This window comes from Eulemur rufifrons, chromosome 28, assembly GCF_041146395.1.
Source record: "Eulemur rufifrons isolate Redbay chromosome 28, OSU_ERuf_1, whole genome shotgun sequence".
NCBI classification, from domain to species: domain Eukaryota; kingdom Metazoa; phylum Chordata; class Mammalia; order Primates; family Lemuridae; genus Eulemur; species Eulemur rufifrons.
Genome location: NC_091010.1, coordinates 16,054,839 through 16,081,998, shown reverse-complemented (window position 1 = coordinate 16,081,998; position 27,160 = coordinate 16,054,839). Strand labels below are relative to the sequence as shown.

At 46.6% G+C, this 27,160-nt stretch overlaps 1 protein-coding gene across 1 annotated transcript in view; it reads right to left on the bottom strand.

Moving 5' to 3' along the window:
• Nucleotides 1-27,160, bottom strand: part of LRMDA (leucine rich melanocyte differentiation associated) — a 993,823-nt gene that overhangs the window by 456,286 nt on the left and 510,377 nt on the right. The window contains exon 3 of the mRNA XM_069460648.1: nt 27-153. Within this exon, the coding sequence (XP_069316749.1) occupies nt 27-153 (127 nt within the window). The remainder of the gene's footprint in view (nt 1-26; nt 154-27,160) is intronic.

Genomic DNA, 27,160 nt, shown 5'->3' with positions numbered 1-27,160 from the left:
GGGGCAGCGGGCAGAGGAAAGGATATTTGGTTCTTGTTGAGGGTTAAGGTATGGAGCCTGGGTAACCGTGGCAACACGAGGTCGTCCCCCAGCAGATTGTTGTCCAAGATGAGTTCCTCCAGGCTCCCGAACGCGCTCAGTCCTTCCAGTGACCTGAAATGACAAAGGCAACAGGAAAAATGATCCTGCACTAAATCAGGGAGGCCATTATGAGCCGAAATAAATATTTTAACCTTCCCTTTCAGGACTGGGAATAGTTTGGGCTTGGTGCCTGTCAGCAAAGTGAATGACAAGAATTAGTAGCAGGAGCCGGGGTGGGGGCGGCGGGGGAGGAGAGGCCGCTGGCACTCACCGAATCCTTCACGCATTGCCAACATGAAGGATGAGGGTCACTTAGTGAGTAGCCAGGATCCAAAACAAAGGGCTTCAGATACGGCCTGCAGGATAAATTTGTCAATGTCTTGTGCCTTCAGGCACCCAGCCTCGGCTGACCCTAACCTCCATTCCCAAGATAAATAACTCTGTCACAGTTCACCTTCATTCCCTGGACACAAATTTAAGTTGTCATCCATCATTCCTGCCCAGAAATATCATACCCTCTTACAATAATAAATATAACTTCAAGTATCATTTCTTAGCGGTTCTCCTCTGTACAGTCGTAGGGGAAATGGTAAGGAAGGCTCTTTCTCTCCGTTCACATCCTTTGACTTTTTTTTCTTTCCCCTCTGCCTTTCTTTCTTTACTAATCACTTAATTTGCTTCTGCCCAGCGTCCCCGTAGCTGCCCAAAAGGCAAGGCATCTGCAGAATTACATAATCACTCCCGTCTGAGAGGGATTTTTCTTTTATTATTTCTTTTTATTTGCTTTGGGTTTTTTGGTGTGTGTGTGTGAGAGAGAGAGTGTGTGTGTGTGTGTGTGTGTGTGTGTTTTGGTTGGGACTGTGGAGGGTATTTCTGCTTCAAAGCTCCTGGCCTGAAGTTACAGTTGTAATTTATGGAAAGTGGATTTCTCACTTAATTTTTGAGAGAAGTGTAGAGTGCAGCAATGTAGATGTTGAGGCAGTAAATAACAAGCATCCGAAGGAATTAAATACCCGGCTCAGGGAAAAAAAAAAAACAAAAAACATATCAGAAAGGGGAAAATAGCCTTGCTTATACATGCAGCTGAAAGTTAACTCTTAATTTTATGGGCTCTCATGAGTGTTGGGGGGTGGAGCTGACGGGGGCGGCTGTGCACAATTGCTTGCCCGGGTGCACGCAGACATTAATTAAAGAAAGCCGCCTGGTCGAGGGACTTACACAGAGACACATACTCCCAGCCCGTTCACCTGCCAGACCCAAGAGATGTGCTGAGCTTGCACAGGCTGACAGCTGAGCTACGACGTGGACCTGAGGGAGCGCTCGCACGGGATCCCTGGCTCTTCCATAAAATGTGACGAATCAGGGAGATGTCGTCCACGCTATTTATTCATTTACTGATAGCACTCACACTGCAGCCCTGTGTGCTAGCGTGTGCAATGTCTGCACAGCTGCTGTGAGTGTGAACTTTAGCACCAGACCTTTCCCAAGGCATCCACAGCTCCCTTGTGGGATCTCTGCCAAGAGGACTCCAAAATAGAGAGTCAATACTTGTGAGGTGTAAAATGCATTGCAAGTAATTAAATCCGTAGATTCCACTGGGCCAGAGCTCCGCCTGCATGCTCCATTCCTGCCAGACCTCAGGGTGGTCCCACCCAGGGCTCAGTGCCTGGAACGTGCCAGCTCCTACAACCAAGGCTGCCTGCCCCATCACAGGGGGAAAACTCCACCACTGTGGATTAAAGGTCCAGGGGTCATCGTGTTTCATTTCCTCCTCTTCTCTCTTTTTCCTCTTGGTTCCAAGGAGCAAAACACAAGTTACAGAGAGCTAGGCAGGAAGGTTTGGGACTTTACCTTGGCTCCTACATCTCTTGTAGTGTGAATTCCGGCATATCACCAGCGATCTGAACTCTCTTATCCTATGTGTCTTCCAGCTCATGGGATCTTACAGAGAATAAGTGAAGGAGGACAAACGAGTAACTCGCCAGTGCTGGTTTGTTCTCCTCTTTCCTCCTCTTATTCACTGATTTTTCCCAAAGCCCCAACCTTGGGGGCATCTGGGGATGCAGGGGTGGGCAGAGGAACACACCCACAGAGGTGTGCAGTGCGGCAGGCTTGTACAGGGAACCTTCCTCCATCGGGGCTTGACAAGTATTTATCCCAAAGCGCTTCTCAGGACCGGCCCCTGGTTGCCACAAGGGGAGGTGAGGCCACTGCCCGTGACAGAGCCTTAAGGGCAGCTAATCCATCCTTTGTGCACAGACATGAGTCAGAGGCAGCATCCAAACACACATGCTCCCGAGTTCGGCTATGCAAATATTGCACTCTCAGGATGAGATGCAACAAGCAGCGAGCAGAAGAAAGCGCCTTCCAAGAGTGCTCCAGGGGAGGCATAAAACAGCATGGAGAGGGACAGAGCCCAGGAATACTGGAGGGGTGCCCTCCCCCACCAAGACCACCTTTCTCTCCCTTCAGGGTGGGCTCTGGCGCAGAGCTCCACACCAGAGAGCGACCTCCCAGAGGGGGTGGGAAGATCAGTCTCAAATCCCCTCTGTCACCTGTCCAGTTTTGAGATTCTTTTTGCCATGTGATGTTATTAGCTGCTCAGCAAAAAGGGAGCCGTGTCACATGGGGTGGGGGGGCTTGCTAATTAGTAAATCCCTGTTTTCATGTCATCAGTGTTGCGTGCACTTGGTGATTTAATCAGCTAAATTCAGAGCTGAGGGCTTGGGGACAGGAGGTGGGGAGCAGAGAGCGTAGCCGAGGGGGTACGGGAGAGGACGGATTCGAGGGCTTGGCTGGCGTGTGGAAGCCCATGAGCACACATTCGGAAGGAAGGTGGCTTTATCTTTTACTTTCTAAAAAAATGTTACTGTTATTGTTTTCCAGAAAGGAACAGGAGAAAGCAATTATTTGCAAGAATACTTAAGTTCATACCCCTGTACACCTGCACATAGATAGGCGCTGTTAAATAAAACAAGGCAAACAAATGCTTTAAAGATCCGCGTAGATCTATGCTGTTGAATGGGACAATGACAATGATTATGGGTAAAAGGTGATGGGTCTGCAATTTCTCTGCCATAACCTTGAGTGTGGGCAGCAACATGCACCCCAAAATGAGAGCCCTGGTGGAGAGGGTGACCATCACTCCAGGGCCACTCACCAGCTTGTTGGCAGTGGCTGTGATGTCTGAGGTGGGGGCCAGGGGCTGGGGGGAGGCAGTTTTTCGCCCACAGCCTAGGCACGGCGCAGGGGAGGGACCGCCCCAGCCGGGTAAAGAGCCGCCAAGGCCAGCAGGGAGACAGGGTGTGCAGCGATCGGGGCAGGTGGTTTGCTCTGGAAGCCTAATCAGCACCTCGGCACCTCCCCCCAAGCCACCTCCTCTTCCTCCTCCACCAGCAGGAGCGCGGCCACGATCTCACCCACAGGTACCATCTTCTTACCTCCCCACCTCACTCCCAGGGCCCCGCGTGGGCTCCCTCAGGAGCCGTGGCAGCTGCCAGGAGAGCTCCAGCGCCTTCTCCAAAGTCACATCAAAATGACAAAACATCACAACGCATTCGGCTCCAGTGGATTCAAACAGAGAGAACTTTTAAGTTTCCACTGTAATTAACCCTATCCTCGTTAAGATAATTATGATCAAGCTTCCTGTCACAGTTAATATCCCAGCATCATCGCCTGTGGCTCACACTCTGCCCTCATTAGCTTATAAAAACAGCGGCACTAAACAGGCGGCGGCTGCCCTGCCCAGCCCAGGCTCGTGGCCGGGGGCCGCCATGGAGGGACCTTGGGCAGGGCGGCAGGCCCCTTGAACCTCAGTCTCTCCTGCTCCTGGGTAGGCACAAACTCAGCGACCTTCATTCATCCTTTCTCCGAAAACGAGCCACTTATCACAGTGGAGAAAGAGAGGGGCCAGGCCAGGGCAGGGCTGGTAGGCTCGGGGAGAAGAGGTGCTTGTAGCTTGTAGCTGCCCCCCAGCCCCTGACCCAGCAAAAAGCCAGCCATAACACTGCGCCGTAAAAATTACCAGAGAACACTTCCAGGACCCCTAGTTCAATGCCAGGGATACAGGCTATGCTAAGAATTAGCTCTCTCTTCTCTCCTACACCAGGGGCGACGGTACCACCTGGCCTGCGGTGGGCAGGGAGCAGAGGGGACCGCTAACCACAGACCCTCCTCGGGGCCATATGTGGCCTCAAATCCAGGAGCAAAGGTTGGGATGTTCAATCAAGAAATAAGAACTCTACTAAGATCTGTACCTGCTTCCTTGCTTATCCATCTAAATGTCCATACCCATATTTTTAATGGAGAAAACAGGGAGGCCATGGAAATTCTAGAGGGCCGAACCCACACGAATGCCGTCTGCCACCCTGGCTGGGCTCCCAGACCTGCAAGGATCGGCTGCTGCCTGTTCTGCTGGGGTTTCTCCGGCTGACGTCTGTCTGTCCAGCTCCCAGCACAAGGGATCTCAGTGCCACCTCCGCACACCTGGAAAGCTGCTAAATGCACAGTGAGGGCTCAGTACCGCCTCACCAACCGACTGCTGCTCAGCCACAGCCTGCGAGCGTCTGAGAGGAAGCAGCCACTAGAATCCCAAGCACAGGACAGAGAGTGGGGCTCAGGGTGCTGGCCCATGGCTACGGGGACAATCCCTAAACCTGCATTCTTTCAGAGGCCAGAATGCCTCCCCATCTTTCCCACGGGGCCATGTGTCTGAGAACAGGAAGGAGTAACACTGAGCAAGTAACTGCACCTGTACACCAGTGCTAGTTACTAAAACATTTAAATACTTCCTTACCAATAGGAAAACAATTGCAGCTCTGAGTACCCTCCGTGTCACCTGGCCATTCCTTGGTACCCTCTAGACCTCCTCATAACCCAGCAATTAAGAGGCCAATGCCCAACACAGCACAGGACCACCAGAGACCCTGCTGTAGCTGGTGTCCATTCTGATTGATCAGTGCAGTTGTTAAATAGTTTCAACATCATCCTTGAGAGCAGAAATAGTAACTTATTCCTCTCTTATTCCCCCTCCCATGCTAAGTGCAGTGCCTGGCACACAGGAGATCCTTGGGAAGTGTCTGCAAATTAACTTACCACAAAGGCCATGACCAAAGTCACAAGGACAGAACAGACCACACAAAGCTAACTGGCGGAGAATGATGGAAGAAAGAAGAGAATCAGTGAGAGGTGCTGTGGCTGCTCAGGTCCCAGTCAATGGCCCAGTGGCAGCACAGACATTTTGCACTGTTTGTTTACCTGGCCCCATGAGAGGTAGTCTTTCTTTCTGTTATAAAACTCTTTATATCCTATTTAAATGGACATAGATATGTAGCTGCATTATATATTACATAATATACACAATATTATAACACATAACATATAAAAATATTATGTGTATTATATATAGCACACATATATATAGCACATATATAGAGAGAGTTGTCTCTCTATATTTTTATATAGACTTTTTTGCCATTCAGGTCATATGGCCAGAGCTATATGTACAAATAATAATATAAATCAACTAGTCCATACTGTAAGTGTATCAATAGGGTACAGAAATATCTTTAAGAATCAGAAGAATGTGGAAAAGGCTCTGGGCTATGTAAGACTCAGTGCATACTGATATCAGGGTGCATTGCATCACAGCACTTTGGGGCCAAGGTCAACCCCAAAGTTCTACTGAGCCCCACATGATGTTGGATAATCCCTGAGCGGCAGAGAATAAAATTCAACACTGGTGTGAGAGATCTGAATCCAAGACCAGTCAAAAAACTAAGATGGTTAAATAAGTCTGAAGTGCCCATATACCATGTCTAAGAGTACTAAGAAAACATAGAAATATGATACTTGAAGAATTAAGAAGAATGAGTAGGGAGCTAGACACCCAGAAATAGGTACTTGCAGTTAATTTTTTTGAAAAGAAAGGTAAGAAGGTAGATTCTCCAATCTTTGGATTCATGAGTTTGTAAATTTACCGATATAAAGTTCTGGTCAGATTATACCTCCCACAGGTTTTTGCTTGCCTTAGGACAATGTGAATAATGTATCTGATCATGTTATCCTTTTTACTTTTGCTACCAGGAATCTCAGAGCTAAATTGTGACCCACTTGTGAAAAGGTAACACCTCATAATCTCTATATCTGTTTTCTAACTTCATTGTCAAGGCATATACTCTTTTCATAGTCTTGATATTTTGTCTATATGTTGCTTTTTATTTTATTAATGCTAATAAGCTAGCCCAAACTCTTCATAGAATGAGGTAGGATACATATCAATATATTATAGATCTTCAAACAGGCAGTTTCTGTGCATTAAGGAAAAGTTCTACGAGACCAGCTGTTAAAGGAGATGCTTGACTAGGAATAAAGAAGACGTATATTACATTCAGAGTTCAAAATGGCTTTGAATAAGCTTCTAATGATATCCTTGTAACATGAAGGCAAAAAGTAAGCTGGAAAATGACAACTTTAGGTAGAGTCATTGCTCCAAAAATGTACCTGAAGAATACTGATTAATGGGTCAAATGGCTCTAGTGGAAGGTTCTAGGGACTTTGATCCTGGGGGTTTTTGCCAGTGACTTTGTTAAGGACACATTTATCACATTTATAGAGGATAGGACCCTAGAAAGATACTGAGAAAGATACAGTACGATCCAAATTGATCCTGTTAGAATCACCCACTGATTCAGCCCAGTAAGATGAAATTTCACAATACCTAATGTAAAGACCTAAATATAGATTTAAGGTTCAACTAAGCAAAAATAATCACTTAAAAAATTAAAAGGCAGATAAAAATTGGAAAAATATTTGCAACCACTCTAATGGTCTAAGGTTTAACACCCTTAATATGAAAAGAGCTTTTGTAAATCATTAAGGAAAAGCTAAAGCTCTCATAGAAAAATGATCAAAGAACCTGGACAGAAAATTTACAAGGAAATGAGTCAGTAATATAAATTTGGGAGAAAGTTTCAGCTTCATTAGGAATCTAGAATATTCAAATTAAGTTACACATTTATATGGTGCTCTTAAATTTTAGCATAATTTTATCAAAAGTTCAAGGTAACATTAGACTAACAGGAAACTGTAATAAACATTCTAAATGGAAACTTATGTTAAAAGCCTTAAAAATGACTGTCTTTTCATCTAGTAATTCCAATTCTAATAATTTATTCAGTAAATATCAAAAACATGTATGTTTAAGATTGTTCAGTACATTATTTATAGTAACATTGCAAACAAGCCTAAACGCCCAAGGATTGAGAAATGATTAAAGCTCAATATATCTGTATAATAAAATACCATGCAGCAATTAAAAATAACATTATAGACAAATATCTAATGAGTCAGTAAAATCTTCATGCTATATATTTAAGTACCTAAAATTAAGTTACAATACACAGTGATACACACACACCAAGATCTCACATATGGAAATTAAAAGTCATCCATATGTTCCTCTCCATCCTCCATGCAAATTTTAATTTGTGCCATGTTTTTCTGGGCATTTTCTTCCCTGTTGATAGTTAAGAGTCATCAAAGTAGTCTTTGTTAGTTTAAAACTACAGTTATTAATAATATACAACCTTGCACACAGAGACTTTATGACAATTCTGTACACACATACACACACAAACACACTTAAATGCATGGACATACTTATATATTTCTGTACATATCTCCTAGATACATACTATTAACCCCTGCGTAATGGGTTTATGAGTAATTTTTTTCTAGTTTTCTCTAGTTGCTAAATTTTCTATCATAAATAAGCATTTTATAATCAGGCAAAAGCCTAGTAGATATGTCTTCTAAATAAACCAAGACAACTCCACATGCACAAGACATAGGCGCCTTAGATTAAGTGCAGTGTATGTGAAGAGGGCTCAGTATGAACTGCCAGGTGGGGCGACCACCACAGAAGCTCCTCTGATCCCCACCCACTCTGTGACTCTGCTGACCCCTAAGAACCTCTACCTGTAGCCCCGTTTCATCCTAGGTGCAGACTCAAAGGGGCATCAGCATTCAGGAACACCCCCCAAGGAGAACCACCGGGAGGTGAAGGGCGTCAGAAACAGTGACTCAGACAGTCAAGGCTGCTTAACCAGGAGCAGCGAAGTCTAAGCCGTTTCACAGGACTAAGTCTATAGGCTTCCGGAAGGCAGAACCAAAAACAAACAGGAGAAAATTTATATGCGTTGGGACAAGAAGTCTTGAAAAAACTTGTACAAACAGAGGAGCTGTTCACCAAAGGATGGACCAGTTTCAGTCACCATACATATCTGATCATGAACTAGAGTCAGGGAGAATGTTCAGAGGGAATTTCTGTATAGAGATTAGATTCAGTGACCTCTAATATTCTACTCAGATACTGTGGTTATCTGACTGGAGCTCATTCCTCTATAACCACAGTTTACGAGGGCTGCCAAGAGTCACTTTTACCCTGCCAGCGGGTCCCTTATGAGTTAGCCTGGTGAGGAGAGGGGAGCAGAGAGTCCTAGCTCTGTCATTCCCCATCTCACTAAACTCTGTACTTTATTCTTATCTTCTAGCTGGGACTGTGCAACCTCTCTTTAGTATTTTCCTGAGTATGGGACATCTCCATAATAAAAAAGGCATATCTCAACACACTGGCCTCTTACAGCCTGTAAACTACATGTTAAAGCTATAGCTCTATTTGCATGAAATGTGCCCTATCAAGGTCTTTTTATAGACTCATAGGCTTTGAGTCCTAAAGGAATGTTCAGGGTGCTCCGTACTCCTACCTCACAGACGATGACTATTGCCCAGAGAGGTAAAGTACCTGAAACCATACAGAACAGCAAAGCCACATCTAGAAACTTGGTACTTGTAGTACAGCGTTCCCTCAACTATGCTAAACTACCTCTAAATAATTTCCAGTTGTGGTCCAGAAATTCACCATTGCTACATCCTTTATCCAAACATTACATGTAGCTTTGTAAGCCAATCATAATGATGAACCCAGATGGTTTTCAAGTTCTTTTGCCATTCGATCTATAACGCCTTGATCCTCCTAGAACAATCTCCTGAAGGACTAGTTCTCAGAGCTTTTCACGTGGCCCTCACGAGGTTATGTATGCATCAAGGGGAACTGGTTGAGATTCAGCAGCGAGTGGCCCCATTGGCATGCACCTCTACAGCTCATTCACTCACTCGTTCATAAAAGAGTACTGAGTGCCAAGCACGTTGCTAGTCTCTTGCGCTACAAAGATGACCGTGGCAAGGTCTCCTACTACCAAGCAGTACGTATAGACAAGGAAGCACCGACCAGATAATGTGGGGTATTATGTTAGGTTGGGGTGATGATGCTACTTTGAAGGGGGATGGGGCTAGGGAAGACTTTAAAGAGGAGATAGGCTTGAGCTGACTCTCAATGCAATTGGAATTCTAACCTTTTGAGCATCTATTTTTATGCCTTATTCCACATTTGGTGGTGAGGGAACATAAGTACAATAGTGGACTTGATCCTGGCACTCAAGTAAGCTACAATCCAAAAAGCCTATGTGAGCACCAAGAAGCATGCCATGGGGTACCCACTTCCAGCATGACAGGTGCTCAGTGAGCACCTACATCTGGGGACACAAAAGATGCACAAGCCATGGAATCTGCTCCCAGGGAGCTCACCATCTACAAAAGAGAGAGAGAAGTGGGACCAGCATGTTGTTAAGCGGGACAGGCAAGATGGGCTCTAGAAGTTGAGAGGAAGGAGATGAGGGCTGTAGTAACCTTTTTTGGCCCACCTCACCTACGTTTGTCTCAAAGTTATTGCAGCAAGTCAGTCTCCAAGGGCAGAGATAAGGAGACAAGTACCCTCCCCAAGAACATACTAGATGAATGACAGCCTCCGTGTCTTGTTCCCATCCTTCTCCCCTTCTAGGATGTCCTCCCTCCTCTAAGCGAATCTTTCCTGCCTTTTTCCCCACCCTGGTGACAGGGTTTGGCTTGGGCTTTGACTATGTCTCTAAAATTATTTTGATTCACGGCTTGAGATTTTACAAAACCACACATGCACGTATGGAGCCTGTGGCCTCAGGATCTTGTTTGTTTTTAAGAGTCTAAAGAGCGAGTTTGTTTGGCGGGTTCTATAAATGGAGGTTTTCTTTGCTAGGGAGATGTGAGGGAGTGGACACGGTGTGCCGCAGCCGCGGTATGTGTGCACGTCGCCACGGGGCGGACGCAGCGCCGGGTGGGGGAGGCTCCCACAGCCATTGGGCAAACATATGTTGGGCCAAGAACACTGCTCCTCAACCTCACGAACTGTTTGCCTGAAAGATAACAGTGTCTCTTCCACACAAGCCTTTCACCACCCTCCATAAAGGGAATTTTTAATTCAACAGATGGTGTCTACTCCTTGCAAACCAACCAGAAAGGGAGACATTTACACGGCTGGGCCTCAAGGCCCTCGGGACCCAGAGGGGCCCTAATCAAAGACCAGCTCCCCATGGGCAGGGCCCCCCTGGAATGGAACCAGGCCAGGAAAGCCAGCACAAACGTGCCAACTGCTGATCCTGTGAGGTCCCAGTTGGCTGGAAAAGGTGAAAACATGTTTTCTGTTCCAGACTACAAGATAGCTTTATATCTCCTGCAGGAAAGAAGGCCCTGGGAGATACGGTGACCACCAAAAGTGGCTTGCTATTGGAGCCATTTTCTTTCTTCCAAAACAGCTCTAGTTCTGTGCTTTGCAAAACATCTCAAAGGACAACTTTGTGAGATTTGCTTTCCATTTCCTACCATGGCACATTCTGGGCCCTCAGTACCAACATCGAATGATGTTCGGGATGAAGACATCAGATGTTTGCAGATGTGCAGTGTGAAGAAGAATTTTTCCCAAGCCTAAACCAAGGCTCTTTACTCCTTGTCTGCCTCTGGTTGTCGGATTGCTGCTCATGAAAACAGAATGCCAGGGTGGCGTTTTCTCAAAGAGTGCGGTGTTCTGATGGACGGTATCTTGTCAACTCAGTGAGGACAAACACAAATGTATTAAGTAAACACACAAAGTAAGACTAATACATTTAGGGACAGGAGCTCTATTTTCAAGTCCTGGATGTGGTCGGAGACCTTGGAAAAAAATAACACTTACAAAGTTTAATTTTCTAATCTATCACAGTGGCAGGACAATCCTGACCTGCACACCTAGCAGATATTGGCATGGGGATCACCTGAGATACGGTACGTGAAAACAAACCCAGATCAATATGAGAGTGGTTGTTAGTTTAAAGATTATTTTTGAAAAATAAATGTGGATATTTTTGTTTTCAAAGGAAGAAACTAGTTGCCTCAGAAAAGGAAGCAAGTAGCTAAACCTCCAAAAGAAATACCAGTATGTATTCAGAATCACCTGACAACAGTGGGAGATGGCAGCTTGGGAGAACCTCTGTCTTAAGAACACCAGGGATCCTGATTCTTGTCCTGCCTTGGTCCCCACCGTGCTGCTACGCTTCTGTCAAATGCGATGCTCACTGTCTGGGGAATGGACACGCTTGAAGCTCTGACTCGGGGGACTGGGGGGGCAAGGGCAATATATGTAACCTAAACTTTTGTACCCCCATAATATGCTGAAATAAAAAAAAAATCCTTGCCCTCTCTGGGTCTCACTTTGCTCATCTGTAAACTGGGGAGGCCAGGCTACTTTGGAGGTCTCTTCCTTTTCAAACATCCTATGCACCAAGACGGGCTGCAGGAGAAAAATTGCCAGACCAAAGTTTTATCACCGTTTTCATCATTCCGCCCTTCAGCACGACGTGCAGCGTGAGTGTGGCAGGCCACCCCCTCCCTTCACAGGGCCAAAAGATGGGGTTCAGAGAGCAGGGCCTGTTTCAAGCCTCAAGTATGAAATCTGCTAAATAAAAAAGATCTGGGGGAAGTTGGAGAAGGAAAAAAGAATCACCTCCCCACGCCCCGCTGTTCTTCATCTTGCATAGCAACCCAAACTAGGAAGTGACAGGCAAAGCGTCACACTGCTCAGGGGGCAAAAGATAAATGTTTGATGAATTGACCATTGGTCGGGAAGTGATGGGCTTCGTATGTGCATAATGGCCGAGCTGCCTTTCCGTGCCGATCGCCTGCCAAGATAAGAAGCCACGATGAATGGACCCCGAGATGCCCTGGACAGAGGCAGCTTTAATTTGACTGGTTTTAATAAAATTAATTCTTAGGAAAAAAAAAAAAAAGAAGAGGAAGATTCAGAAGAAGATGGCAGAAGGACGAGGATAGCAATTTGGAGAGATCAGAAAGGCTGAGAATTACATATACACAGAGTGGCTATTGGCCACTGGTTTTGCCATTCATTGTGCTAGTCAAGGAAGTAGTAGAAGGTTTGGTTTCATTACATCTATAAATCATCAAAAAGCCTATATGTGCCCAGCATTGTGCAGAGAACCTAAGACAGTGAGATTAAACGGCCTGACTGAATAGAAAGGTACTCTAATAAGCACAGAAGGGACCGTTCATGCATTTATTTATCCTTCCTTCAGGGAATATCTACTGAGCATCCCCTACCCAGGCCTAGCGTGAATGACACAGGTTTTCTCGCAGCCTCCATGGAGCCCGAGGGGCAGTGAGGCCTAACGGGAAAGGCTTTTCTAGCAAAGTAAGGAAGATGCTTCCGGTCGAAGGACCCTACCACGATAGGTGCTCTCTGCCAGCCAGCCAGGCCTGCATGTCCTAGGGGCCCACAGTTCACTTCCCTTTTTAAAATTTATTCTCTGATTTTGGTCCCCTGGCCCTACATTTGTGTTTGGCTTCACTCAGTTGACAAGCTATTCTCCACCAGAACAACACATTGCTTGTGAAAACACCACAAGGCCAAGGGCAGCAATCAGATAACCAGACAGGCAGACAGGAGAAAAGAGCCGTAGGATAGCCCTGGGAAAAACTCTAGCTGTGCCTGCGAGTAAATCACTTTGTGGACCTTGGTTTCTTCCATACCCAAAATTTGGGGTTAGAGTAAATAACTGGCTCAATCTTTTGACTACCTTTTATTTGGGACCTGCAATGGATCAGACACTCTGCGAGGCATTGGGAGTATAATCTTATCCTCCAGGGCCCAAGATCTCATGAAACAAGGGGATAAACACATGACCATAGTAACACAATGAGGTTTAAGGGTTGCTTCTGCCTCCAAGTGACCTTAAAAGATCTCCAAGATACCTTCTAATATTCAAATATCTTAAGATTGGTGTCCTAACCTCCACTTTTCTTTGACTTTTAAGACAAAGTGCAGAATTACAAAGAAGTTTGGTTATCCAAGCATTGAAAGGGTCACCTTCCATAACACCACGCATCTTCCCAGTGCTAGGAGGAAGGAGCCTATGCAACACGCAACATTAAAAACATTTCTTCCCCTGCTGCCGCCCCTGCAGGTACACATTTTTTCATGGCTGCAAAAGGAAAGTCGCTCATTACTAAACAGCTCAGCAAGGCTCGCACTATTGGAGAATATAAAGTTTTATGAGCGGGCCTCTCCTTCTCTCTGGGTGTAAGTGAGAAAGTGAGAGAGAGAGGAAGCCGAGAGGCTGGCTCAGGAGTCCAGGGTGAATTATAGACTGCCGCTCAAGATTCACAGCTCTTCGTGGTAGGAGGTTAATATTCTCACATGTCATTAGGTCTGCTGGCTCTCCTGATGGTTCATTGAAGCAGGCAGCAAATTATTTCCTCCTGCTGCAGAGGACAGTACACTTCAAAGCAAGGGAGCTCAGGTCAGGACAGGCCTCCGGGTGGATTAATGACTTGGGATCACCAGGGGTTGTCTGTAGGTAAGAATGGGCCTGACGCTTTTGACAAAGCTAACTTTTTGATCAGTCGTGACCCAGCTTTCAAGCCAGACCTCCAGATTTTATTCCTGTCACCCTCTAAGGACCTGCCAAGGCCTGCGGGAAGATTGAGTAACCTATCTGGTCATTTTATCTTCACTTGAAACACCTCCACCTGCTCTCTGCTGATATACATCCCCACCGCGGTGCAAGGTGGAGTTTATGCCCCATTTCCTAGGAGGAGACTTTTCAGCCTGTCCCAGACCCAGCTGGCCATGCCTGGACTGAACTCCCAAAGGACATGTATTTGCAGCCTCCTTCTACACTGGTGCACAGACTCGAGCTGTTCTCCTGTTGTCCCAGGTGTCTTACTCTTATCTCCTTGACCACTAATTATGCTATGTGACTGCAGGCACCATGGTTACATCTCTTTACATCATCCATAGTGATGACTAAGCAGTAGGAGGAGAAAACTTACGTGCCCTGGATGCAGGCCCAAATCCAGATCCTGCCTCCCTTCCAGAAGAAGGGGCCAGGAAGAGACCCAGAAATCTGTAATACAAGTTCATCACAACATTTGTTTCCAGCTGGGTATGGTGGCATGTGCCTACAGACCAGGTCTCCAAAAAAATATATATATATATATATATATATATATATATATATTTGTTTGACAGTAACTTGGAAAACATCGTTTCTAAAGATAATACTAACTGGGGGAAAAATAAGGGAAGAATGGTAGAAAAGCACAAGATACTCAAAGAAAGTCATGGAAAAATGCAAGGTTGACCTTCCTTGGGCTCAGAATTGCTAAGTAAGTATATTTAGTGCACATGCCTACCATAGTCCATGTTCTGTTTTCAGTTCCACATTTCCTAACGCTCTCGCTGGGGTCTCCAGCACCGTCTGAGAGGTTGCCCAGTGAGGGATATGGGAGTTGCCATGAGACTTGGAAAAACCTCTGCTGACAGGCTGTCTGGGCCCTGCACACACAGCTCCCTTAGTGGGCAGCTTGGGCCAGGAGCCAGGAAGCCTAGTCCAGTGTCTGTGGGTGAGTGCGACTAGACTCCCAAATGTTTTCTTCCCTTAGAGTAAGGGGCCTGCAGCATTGCAGTTGGGGGAGTAAAAAGAACTAACATTAGGCAGCTCCCCATTTCCAACTTGGAGGTACAAGTGAAAGCTTCGGAAGCACTTGGTAATCAATCCACAAAGCACTCAAGAAATGCAAGTGCTGGTCCTTATTGTGCCAACCCTGTCTCCTTCCCCTGCTTGACTTATTTGGAAATTTTCTCTTCTGTTTTCTGCTCCTCCTTCCCTATCACTTCCCACTCTCTTTCCTTGAAAATATCTTTACTTGCTTTCACATAACATGTTTTCAATAACGTGCATGGTGAAAACAAATAAAACACACACGTACATACTCATGCACCAAGTGTCTATACCCATAAAGTGCAGATAGCTAAGAGGCCTGACAGGTGAACCCCATCATGTCCAGTGTGGGTCAGACCCCAAAAGGCAAAGCTTCCTTGAGCTGGCCACACAGCTAGGCAGCCCTTGCTCGGGTCACTGAGGGTTTGGTGCAGCATCAAGGAAAGCATTGCACTGGGGGTCTGCAGACTGGCCCCACCCCGTGAGCAGAGCCCTTTCCCCTCTCTGGCCTTCAGATTCCTCCAGAGTAGAATAAAGAGGGGTAACTAGATCAGAGTATCTAAAAGGGTAGCTTATGAACCACCTGTATCAGAATTTCCTGAGATATGTATCAAAAATACAAATGTCAGGGCCCAGCCCTGACTTACAAAGCAGAGTCTTTGTGGGTAGGCCCGGATATCCACAGTCTAATCTCCCAAGTCATTTCTATCTCTGCCAGTGTGAGAGCCACTGGGGGTCCCCAACTCAAATACACCTTCAGGGTCGAGTCAGGTGATACACTGCATTTCAATGAATCCAAGCTGCATTACCAATGCCAGACACACCATTTTTCTATGTATTGGAAGGGAAAAAAAGACTGTCAATTAAAAATGACTCAAACTTTTCCTACCGGAAAATGCCTCAAGAACACTCTTCCTTTTTTATATCCTGCCTGTTGTTTTGGAAGAAAATATGAATCAAGGTCATTACTACAACAATAAATATTTGCTTTATAATATTAAGTTTATGTTCTTTCTGTACACACGATAATTTTGTCTTTCAATGCCAAACCACAATGAATTCTTAAGTGACACGTGAAGTACCAAGTATGTATAAGTCAACCAAAGCAAAGATAATAAGAACAAGCATAACACAATTCAAGTGTCCACTGATAACTCCATCACAGCTGACTCCCAGACAATGACAATTTCAAGATGCCATCAATTTTGAGATGGATTCAGGGAGGTTAAAATGGGAAAGAAATGTACATCTTAGAAATGCTGACATGCAGAAAATGTGCATAAGACAGTAGGGAGTGGTGAGGACTGAAGGAATCTGGGCGTGTGCACGCATTCCCCCTCCATATATTCCCCAGCCATAATATATAGTAGAATTGCATTGAACACAGACACCACGGTGAACTATGGCCCAAAGGTAAGAAGACCATACACTTTGTCTCAACTGGGGTACCTCCTTGAATAAAAGGGACACTATCACTGATTATGTCAGGAAAACAGGTATTAACTGAAACTGTCCAGGGCAAACCAAGAAAGAATTTCCCCTACGCCTTAGTCAGTGATTGATCACTATAGCCAATCAATTCGAACATTTAGAATCTGCAAGATTATGCATTGATTGAAGCTACTTTTCACTTTCTGTCTTTAAAAATTCCTGGAAACACAACATCTTTATGCCTTGCATAGTTTTCCTAAATGTCCACAACTGTGCCCTTCCTAATACAAGGTATCCTGCATATCCTCCTGAGGGACCACTGCAGCCCCCCATAGAGATCCTTACCATTGTTTGAAGGGATTAGGTCAGTGCTTCTCAAGTGGGGGGTGAGGGGGTGGCGATACTACCCCAAAGAGACATTTGGCAACATCTGGAGACATTTTTGGTTGTCAAAACCGGGTGATACTACTGGTATTTAGTGAACAGAGGCCAGGGATGCCACTAAACATTCTACAATACACAGGATAGCCCTCCACAACAAAAAATTATCTCACCCAAAGTGTCATTAGTGTCAAGGTTAATAAACTCTGGATTATATGAAGGGTAATGCTTTCATCCATTGTGGGACGAGCTGCCCTCCTTCCTCTGAGTTCTGACAACTGTCCTGGCAAGCTCTCCTCCCCAGCTGCCAAGGGTTACAGCTGAATCCTGTTGGCCCAAATCATGATCTAGGAAAGAGCCTCCACAGTGACGGAAGAGATGGCACAGCTGTCAGTCTCCACAAGGAAAGTAATAGAACTTTCCTGGTTTCATGGGAGCAGACAAGATTGACAGACTGTGTGACTTTTCCCTTCTCCAACATCACTAGAAAAAAAAGTGACAGCAAACATATCAGACGGGTTGAAGCTGCAGCTCTCATTAGCACTCAGAGGCCCTGAACTTCCACAGATGTTTGCACATCTGCCCTGGAAGCCAGGACAGCTCAGGAAAACACCTTATGCAGAATGGGCTTGTCCCAGGCTTAAGACAGGTCCCCTCAGACCTTTCAGATCTGCCCTAACACGGCTACCTGAGTGTGGGCAGAGAAGTCACCTTTATCACTTGTGATGGGCTCCTCTTTCCACGGGGAAATAGCAACCAGGCTGGAAGTACAACCTCCCCACACATACATCCCTTAGAGAACGGAAAATCAACCCTGACGGTGATGATAGACCAAGGACAGAATACAAGGGGACTGATTCAGGACCAAGGACAGAACGTGAGGAGCAGAGATCTCAAAACGAGGCCAGAAATACCTTTTTGGTTCCCTAGGGCTACTGTAACAAGTACCACAAACTGAGCAGTTTAGAGCAACAGAAATTTGTCTCCCATTCCTGGAGGCTAGAAATCTGAAATCAAGGTGTTGGTAGGGCCAGGCTCCTTCACACACTAGCGGAGGATCTGTCCCAGGCCTCTCTCCTACCTCTGGGGGGCTTGTAGCGTAACTCCAGTCTTCACATGGCCTTTGCCCCGTGTGTGTCTCTTTACGTGGCATTCTTTCCACGAGGACACCAATCACACTGAATTAGGGGCCTACTCCACTCCAGCATGATCTCTCCTTAACTAATTTTATCAACTACAATCCTATTTCCAAATAAGGTCCCATTCTGAGGTACTGGGGGATAGGACTTCAACATCGGAATTCAGGAGCGGGGGACACAGTTCAGCCCATATACACGTCCTAAGTGATGACTATGCTTATAAGGAATGCCAAGGTTCTCGCCAGTGCCTAAGGAGTGATTTCATGAGATACAACATCACAGCAGCTATGGGAACCGGCACTGAGAACTGAAGCCACATGCACTGATAGGGTGGTCAACCCCAACCTGCTTAAACCAAACTCATTCTCATTCTCCTTTCCCAAGACCTGGCTTCCTATTCCTGGTTTAAGGTGACCATCATTCAGAATATAAAAATACAGCATACTTAAGTTCACATTTGCATTCATCTTCATTCTCTGCAACAACCACAAACCTAGAGGTGAGTGAATAATGCCTGGCATGAAGTCAATCTTCAATAAAGATGTGTTCCTTTCTGCTTCCCCTCAGACCCAATGATGATGTCACAAAACCAGGGTAGGACAGGAGACCACGAGCATTCATTCAGAAAACTGTGACTTTCAGTTACAGAATTTTAAAATTCTAATCCCAATCCCTGGCCAAAATTGGGAAAATTAAAAGAAGCAATGGCTACTACGTTGACACCAAAGGTAAGCAGATTAAAAACTGCAACAAAACCACCTACCAAAGTAAACAAACTAAAGCTAACAAATAAAAATTCAGAGTAGAGGGCCCACTCATTTCAGGGGCAATGAGCACCACGGCCTGCAGTAGCCAAGAAAAACTCGTGGTCATGCATCACAAATCAACATCATCAAAAGCAAAAAGTCAACATATATTTAAAGAGAATCTCCATTGCAGTTGCTTGTATCTGCAGCATTAGACAACTACTGCATTTAAATTGTTTATAATTCCTATGGAGAGACAAGATGTCGACGCGTGGACATTAAACAATATGAGATTCAAGGAATAACTCAAGATAACAATTGAACTGTCACAAAGCAATATGTGATTATATGCCACATAAGCAATACAGAAAATAAGTGCTACAAGAACTTGGAGGGAATGATTACTTAAGGCTGAAAGTCCAAGAACAACATAGTCAAAGAAGTAGATGCTGAGATCAGACTTGAAAATTATAAAAGTATACTCTGTATAACCACTTCAGGAAAATAGAGGAAACAATAATAGAAGTTTTAGAAAGATTTCATGCTAAAGTAGTTAACATTATTTAATGATTAAAGATAACCAGTAAAATGTGGTTAAGTGGATACCCCATTCAAATAATACCACAATAATGGGATATTCCAAATGGATAGTCAATGGTGTGGCAGGCAGCTTCTAAGACAGCTGACAATGATCCCTCCATCCTGGAAGACACGCCCTTGAAAAATCCTTTTGACTTGAGTGTCGGCTGGACCTCCTGACTTGCTTCTAGTGACCACAATACTGCAAAGGTGATGAATGCCACTTCTGAGATAAATTTACAAAACATGACTTCTGTCTTTTTGGACCTCTCTTTCTCTCTCACTCTCTTCTGTGTATATCATGAGCTGCGAATGGAGAGGCCCATGTGGCAAGGAACTGAAAATAACAAGGCCTTAGTCTAACGTCCTGCGAGGAACGGAATCCCGTCAACAATCCTGCGAATGAGCTTAGAAATGGGTCCTCCCCAAGCAAGCCTTGAGAGGACGGTAGCCCAGCTGATGCCTTAACCACGGTCTTGTGAGGGACACCAGGGTTAAGCTGCATTCGTGGCCCATAGAAACTGTGAGACAAATAATGTCTGTTGTCGTAAGCCGCAAAATTTAGGGGCAGGTAATTTGTTATTCAGCGACAGATAACTATTAAATAATATAAATGGCAAAGTGCTGGTGCATCTGTTTCTTCAATCTTCCAACTAAGACCCTGTCCATCCTCGTGATTAATGTATATCAGACTTCAATAACTCAGATCAAAACATACAAGAGAACAAAAAAATATTCATACATAAGTAGGGGTGGTATAACACATCAGATTCTGGGTAGCAGGCACTTTACATTTACATGTGTGACTCTGAAGGGACATGAGCAACACATCAGGAGATCTGGGCCCCAAACCTTCTCTGGTCATCTCTCCTAGAGGGGGTGGGTATTTAGACGCGGTGCCCAGCGGTCTGGCCTTCTGGAATGGAAGCAGGCCGCTCTAGATCAGGCCTCCAGTAACTAAAAACAAAAAGGTGCCAGGCCCCACAGGGCTAAGCCACACTCAGTGACCCAGAGCCAACAGTTCTCGGTTCTACTGTGTGAGCTTCCTTCTAGGTTTTTCCTGCGGCCCATCTCCTAAAGCTTAAGAGGATGAAGAGGCTCAATGACTTGAGCTCAGATCCTTCAGTCAAAGTGGCAACACACTGCAGCATTTTTGAGTTCTCCAAGCTGAGCTGCTATTTTGGTTCATCACACCTGTGAAGGTGTAAACTTTGCTGCTGGAAGGGATGGGATAGACTAGTATTGTCTGCAGAGATTCCACCCTTTTGGTGCACACATGCACGCACAGGGTTAGGTTGGTGTTCCCAGAAGCAGACCTTGAAATGAGGATGTGAGAGCAAGTCATTGATTCAGGACATGATCACACAAGGCACCAGAAAATGAGATTAAAAAAAATAGGGAAAGAAGTCAATAAAGGATGAACAATGAGGCAAGTTACTGCTGAGGGAACCTGGGGCTCAACCCCTCCAGGGGAGAACAGCAAACTTTTCATGTAAATGGCCAGAGAGTAAATATATTGGGATTTGTGGGCCACATGATCTCTGTTACAACTACCCAACTCTGTGAAAGCAGCCACAGACAATAGGTAAATGCATGGGCATAGCTGTATTCCAATGAAACCTTTTTTTTCTTACAAGACAGTAGGCCAGATTGGGCCCACCAGTAGTTGTCTGCCAACCTCTGCTCTAGAGGAAGATGGAATGCAACGTGGATCACTTCTCAGCAATATCCCAAAAGAGGGGCAAAGAAACTGAGACCTTTATCTACCTTGTCCTGTCAGTCATCCACTGAGAGCTGAGCAGGTTCAAGGCACCACAGAAAAGAGTTGCAGGTGTCTGCAGTCAGAAGCCATCAGACTGGCGTATACAGGAATGGTGACTGTCAAGGGCATACGGGCAGAGCATGAATGGGGTCTGCTAAGAGACCCTGCCCTGGCCTAATCCATTCCTAAAGGGGAGGGGAAGAGAGTGGTGACAGAGAGGAAGGGAGGAACAAATCCAGAGGCTGCCTGTGATGGACGGCATGGTTTGTCAACACCACTCTTCCTTCTCTCTCTCCCTCTCCACCCTCGCCTCCCCACCCTACCAGACTTTTAAGGAACTGTCATGGCAATGAATCCAGCAGGTAGAGTTTTCTAGCAACACAGTTCACCTGTTGCCCCAGGTAAGTCTCAACCACAGCTCAACCACACCAGATACTCTCACTTCTTGGTATACCCGGAGGCTCCTTCATCCTTTGAGAACTCTTTCCTATGTGTGGGTTTGTGGTGGTTGTTTTAATTTTAAATTTGAAATTAAAATTCCATTGTGTTGAATGGGAAAACTATTAGGCAAATCAAAGAAGGGATTGTGCAGCTGCCAAGCCTACATCTTTGGCACCCCCCATCCTCACTGAAGGGGAGAAAAACGACCCTTCCTCTCCTCTACACCCAGTTAAAGTCAAAGCACACACAAAAAAAATTAAATTAAATCATCTTATTATGTAATTGGGACTAGGCCTCGGGCTACCGCAGTAAAGAAGGGATTAAGGACAGAGCCACCTGGGCAGCCATTCTCCTGGGTCCCATTACCACCCCCCTCGTTCCTTTTTATAGCCAACAGATTAAAATGCGGGCCTAGCAATCTTTGATCTTTCACTTGCTGACACAAATCCTTTCAAGCTCCCAACATTTTCTGCTGAGGTAATTAGTACTAATTAAAAGGTTTCCAACAGTCTCTGCTCCATTTTTTTTTTCTTTCCCCCTTACGTGTCTCTCTCTTCTCCGCCCCCTCCCCAGAAGAAATTGCTTTTCCAGGTACCTTCCATCTCTGAAACACAGGCATCCCTCACTTCCTCCTTTATCTGACTTGGCCAGATCAAGTAGATTAGTGACTCCGTTATTCCAAATACAAAGCCAGACAACAGGTTTTTACTATCGCACCTGACCTGTTGAGAGTGCAAGGGCTCAGATTCCAAAACAAGCATCTTGGCTTGTATGAAAAGACAGTCCAATTACGCAGCCAATAGCAGTGTGCAGTGTCTTCTTCTGCCCAAGGAAGGACACCATTGAATGAGGACGTGTTTAACTCTGGTGTCTGGCACACACATGCGCACACATGTATGCACACACGCACTGCTTCACTGCTCAAACTGACAAGTTGCACAACCCATGTCCCCGCTTGCTTTCTTCCCATGCTTCATTTCTGTTTGGAGGGGTTACAGGGTAGGGCAGATCCAAAGGGCCTATGTATTTAAGGGATAATGCCAAAAAGTTTAAGAAAGAACCATCTTATCCAAGTCTAAAAAAGGCCACAGAGCCATGGATTCAAATTCACAACCAAATTCACAATTGCTGTAACCTTCTACTGGCTCTTTGCCATGGGAGTGGGCCAGGGCCGCTCTCCTGTTGTACCTGGGCTGTGAGCTCTGTCCTGGAGCAAGCGGAGCCCTGACATGAGCTTCGGAGACAGCCCATGGCCTGGAGCCACGTCTGATGACAAAGAGTGCCGTGGCTGAGAACTCTGGCTGGCAAGTCACTGTCCCATCAAGGGGGACAGGAACGTGGTACCGACTAAGGGCTTCAGTGACCTGGAGCCAGAAGCTCAGCGTCGACAGTGGGCCTTTGCTTCCCTGCCCTCCAGGGTCTAGCTTTGGGCAAGGCCACTACTCCTTTCCAAGCCATTTTGACAATCTGGCAACTCTGAACTGAACTCAGACCCTGCCTCTAACCTTAGAGCGGCAGTCCTCCCGCCCAGGGCCTGTGTTTCTCTGGCCAGCCTCGCTGCCCCCTCCTTCCTCCCCGGCCTCCAGGAAGTGAGGGGACAGGGGCTGCCCGGCAGGCCTTGCCCTCACCCCACAGCTCTGGACTCCTCCTTCCCTCCCATCCAATCCGGAGACGTCTGGGAAGACTGGGACATTCCTGTGCATTTATCCTCAGGGGAAAAATCCTTGACCACATTTTTTGCTCCACCTGTCCAAAGCTGATCCCTGGAGGAGAGAGCTGTGACAAAATATTCACTCTTCAAGATGCCGCAGCTCCACAGCGGAAGGGTAGATGGTGTTAACACCTGAATGGCACAGAATCCCATTCTTACAGATAAGAAGCTGAGGCTCAGAGGGGTTAATGTTAAGGAAACGGTGATGGCCACTCTCACGAGCATGCTATGGCTCACACACAGCTCTCCTCCGCCGATCCTGAGGGCAGGCGTGACACCTGCTCCTCCAGTCACAGGAAGGCACTGAGGATCGGGGAGGCAGCCACGTTAGCTTGCGGCGATGGCTCCAAGGCTCTTCAGACCATCCCAGATGTGGGGGAGACAAGACCACTTCCCACAGCCCCCATCCTGGCATGCAGTGTTTCCAGGAGGTTGGGTGTGACCCCTCTATTCCTCCTTCGGGTCCTAACGCAGCAGTGGCTGCAACGAGCACACCCATTCTCTGACTCTGCGGCAGGGGTCTTCCGTGTTAAATGGATGGACATCCTCCTTCCCTGCCCCTGGGCCCAGAAATTAGTCACTTCACACTCCAAATGGGCTTTGATGAGGCTGCCGTGATTAGCGTGGGATGCCACTAAAATATATATCCACTTTCTACCCCATCCTCCTAAAAAGAAAAAAAAGTTAACACTGAAAAGTAATGGATTTAATGATCTATAAAATCTAGACGCTGGAAACTCCAAGGGAGATCATATTAAATTAGACCAGTACAAACAAGCCAAACTAGATTTATCCTCTTGTGGTTACAGATTTTATCTACTAAACCAGGTTTTCGGGGCTAGTCTGTTTTCAATGAATAGAATTTTTGAATGTCAAGTCCCGGGATTCCTAGGGGAGGGTAATTTACCCTCAGGATCTCTGTGCAGCTGAGCTGGTCATGCTTGGGTCTCAGCGGAGGGCCCGAGACACACGCCCGTCCTCTTCCTGTCCCTGCGCCCAAGCCACCTGCTGAGGACCAGCCACAGGCGAGACTCAGAGGTGGGAGAGGCAGAGATCAGTGCTCAGGGAGGAGAAAGGAATTCTTTCGTTGACTCCTTCCTGAGGGGGTGAGGAGACATGAGAGCAAGGAGTGGGGGAGTAAAGAAATTGCAGAGAATGTTCTGGAATGGATGTCACCTAGTCTCAAAAATATGGATATGAACTAGATTAAGAGTACTCTAAACACCGTCACAGACCTGGCATGTAAGGAAATTCCTCAGGGTGCTTTCCTAAGCAAAAATGACACGAAACCATTCAAAGTTTTCCTCCTTTGTAGGAAAGTAACTCCACCAGCTTGCCTCTAAATCCAGTGGTGAGGAGACCTGTAGCTGCCCAGCCCTCTTCTCCACGGGACCTTCTCCCGGGTCTGCCGCGCAGGAAAAGGCTGCCACCCTCGGTGGGGGGGACTCGGCTGCCGCCCTGATGTGGGTAGCTGCTAAGACATAATTATAACGGAGAGAAGGCGGGTGGCGGGGAGGGAAAGAAATTACCTTTGAAAATTATGAAAAATACCTTGACGGCATCTCTTTGAGGCTCACATTTAGCTCTCGGAAAAAGATTTCTGCCAAAGGGTGAGTTCTGACAGGGGGAAGATGAAATGAGGGGCTGGGGGAGGAGGGGGGGTGCTCAGCAAAGAGGCAGCCGTCTGTCAGAACTGATGACTCGGCAGCTGAAGTCAGACTGGGCTATTCGCCCTCCCATCCCAGGGAGCCGCTCCAGAGGAGGAGGAGAGCCAGGACAGAAGCCAGTCTGGCCAAGATGACCACAAAGAGACACACACACGAAAGCTGGTCAGGCCCTCAGACCACCTTCCGACTGACTCTGCCGGACTCACCAGGAACAGAGGCTGAGCGCTCCAGGCCGGCACCTCATGCTCACACGACCGGGGGACGCAGGCGAGGCTGGTTCCAGCAGCCCTGCCACTTCTCTCGCAGGGCCCCCTAACCTTTGCACGTTAAGACATTGCACTTTTTTCTGCACCCATCCTGGCTCAAGTGGGCTCATCAAAAGGCTATTTTCCTTACTTAAGTCCAAAAGAAGCAGGGAGTGCTTCTAACATAAGATTTGTTTGTTGCTGCTTGGTGTTTGTTTGATGAGGGACGCAACTTCCTTTAGTAAAAAAAAAAACACAGAACCAGGAGTCAGGAACCGTGGAGTACCGAAGAGGCAGGGAGGGGACTGGTGGGAGTGTCCCCTTGTCCAGGAGGGCGATCATAGCACAGACACTGGAGGGAATTGTCACCTCATGGTGGTAATTTCAAACAGAGCGAGGGGTTTGTTATTGTTTATAAATTCTCTCTGGAGAATGCAGTCCCTTCCTGCCTGTGCCTGGGGCGACCTGCTCCCGTCCCCACTCCCAGGCAGCCCCGCTCAGGAGACCTGGGACCACTCTGCTCCCTGCGGTAGGTGTGGTTTTGGACAAGGCACTTGATGTGTGCGGGCCGTAGGTTCTTCATCTGCTAAAAAATAAGGGAGTAGGCTAAATGATTACTAAATCTCTTCCACTTGAGAGTTCCTAAAAAGCCACATTTTTTTGCCCTAAATATTTCAACTTAAAAATTCAGCAGTGGGAGGTATTTCACATGACGACATTTACGGAAGGACCAGGCTCACGCAAGCAGTGCTTACAGATGGGCCCGTTCTCAGAGAGCTCTCCAGCACTGGCCAAACACGGCCCACCTTCACAGGCAGGGAAGGAAGTCCCTGAGCCCGAATGCTGCCGGTCAGTTTGTCCGACGTGGCAGAGGAGTACAGTGGGGAAAGCCACAGGCGTGTGGGCGGTCAGGACACGGGTCGGCATGGGCCATCCCAGCACCCTGTGCCCTGCCGTCAGGGAGGCTGGGCACTGCCGCCTGCTTAGGTGCTGTCTCAAGACAGAGTCAGCCTTGGGTTTGAAGGCAAAAGTTGTTTTTGGTGTGGTTTTTTTTTTTTTTTTTCTTTTTCCAAAGATGAGTTAATGTGTTTCAAGGTCAACTGGAGAAAAGGCACACCAGGCAAAAACAGGGAAAAAAAAGTGTTTAAACTGCTGCGGCTTTAAAAGCTTAAACAGTAAAGCCCCTCCAGCCCTCAGTCAATGGGAATCAAAACACCGATTTTAAGCCATCTGATTCACTCTACAGACAGGATCACTCGGTGGGGGCCTCCTCCTTTCTTTCCTTTTCCCCCATTTCCAAACTGCAATCCATTCCCCTCTCCTAAAGAACCATTTTGACAGAGTCTATTGTGCAGCCTTCGCAGGACATTAGCCACCCCGATGCAAACACCCTGGCAGTGGGAGTTTTCTGGGGGCCTCTGCCCCTCCGCCCTCCCCGCTTCTGCAGATCCTAGAGGCAGTGCCGCAGAAACCTATAAGCAGAGAGGATTTCTAATGCCTGCCACTTGCTGAAAATTGATTTTCAGATGAGAGCTCGAGAGAGCCAAGTATCCCCACAGTTTGGAACACTCATCATCTCCGACGATGAAGTCATTTGCTGCCATAAGCAGAACAAGGGTTAATGACCCAAAATCGAATAAATTACTAGATTCAAATCCATCATTACCATTGGTTTTAAAAATAATCTGAAGCGAGCGAGTGTGGCCTGTAAGCCATCACCAAGACGGCCCGGGCTCCCCTTCCCCAGCTTTGCTTACGACGATAAATCCTCCCGAACAGCATCTCGGGCTCATACACCAATTAACATTTCTCATACCAGTGCACAAGGGGCCATGAAAAGTGATTCCATAGTAAATTAGTCTGGAAATTGCCTTAATTGTGATGCCAGGAGATGTCCTCTAGGTTTGGGATGGGGGGCGGGGGGAGAACTTTCTTCCCGAAGTCCCCCTCCATCCTCTGTCATCCCACCCGGCAGAGGTGGTGGGGACACCAGGGCAGGCGGCTTTCAGCACCACAGTAAATCTTCAAACAATTTATCCAAACAAAGGCCAGCGTG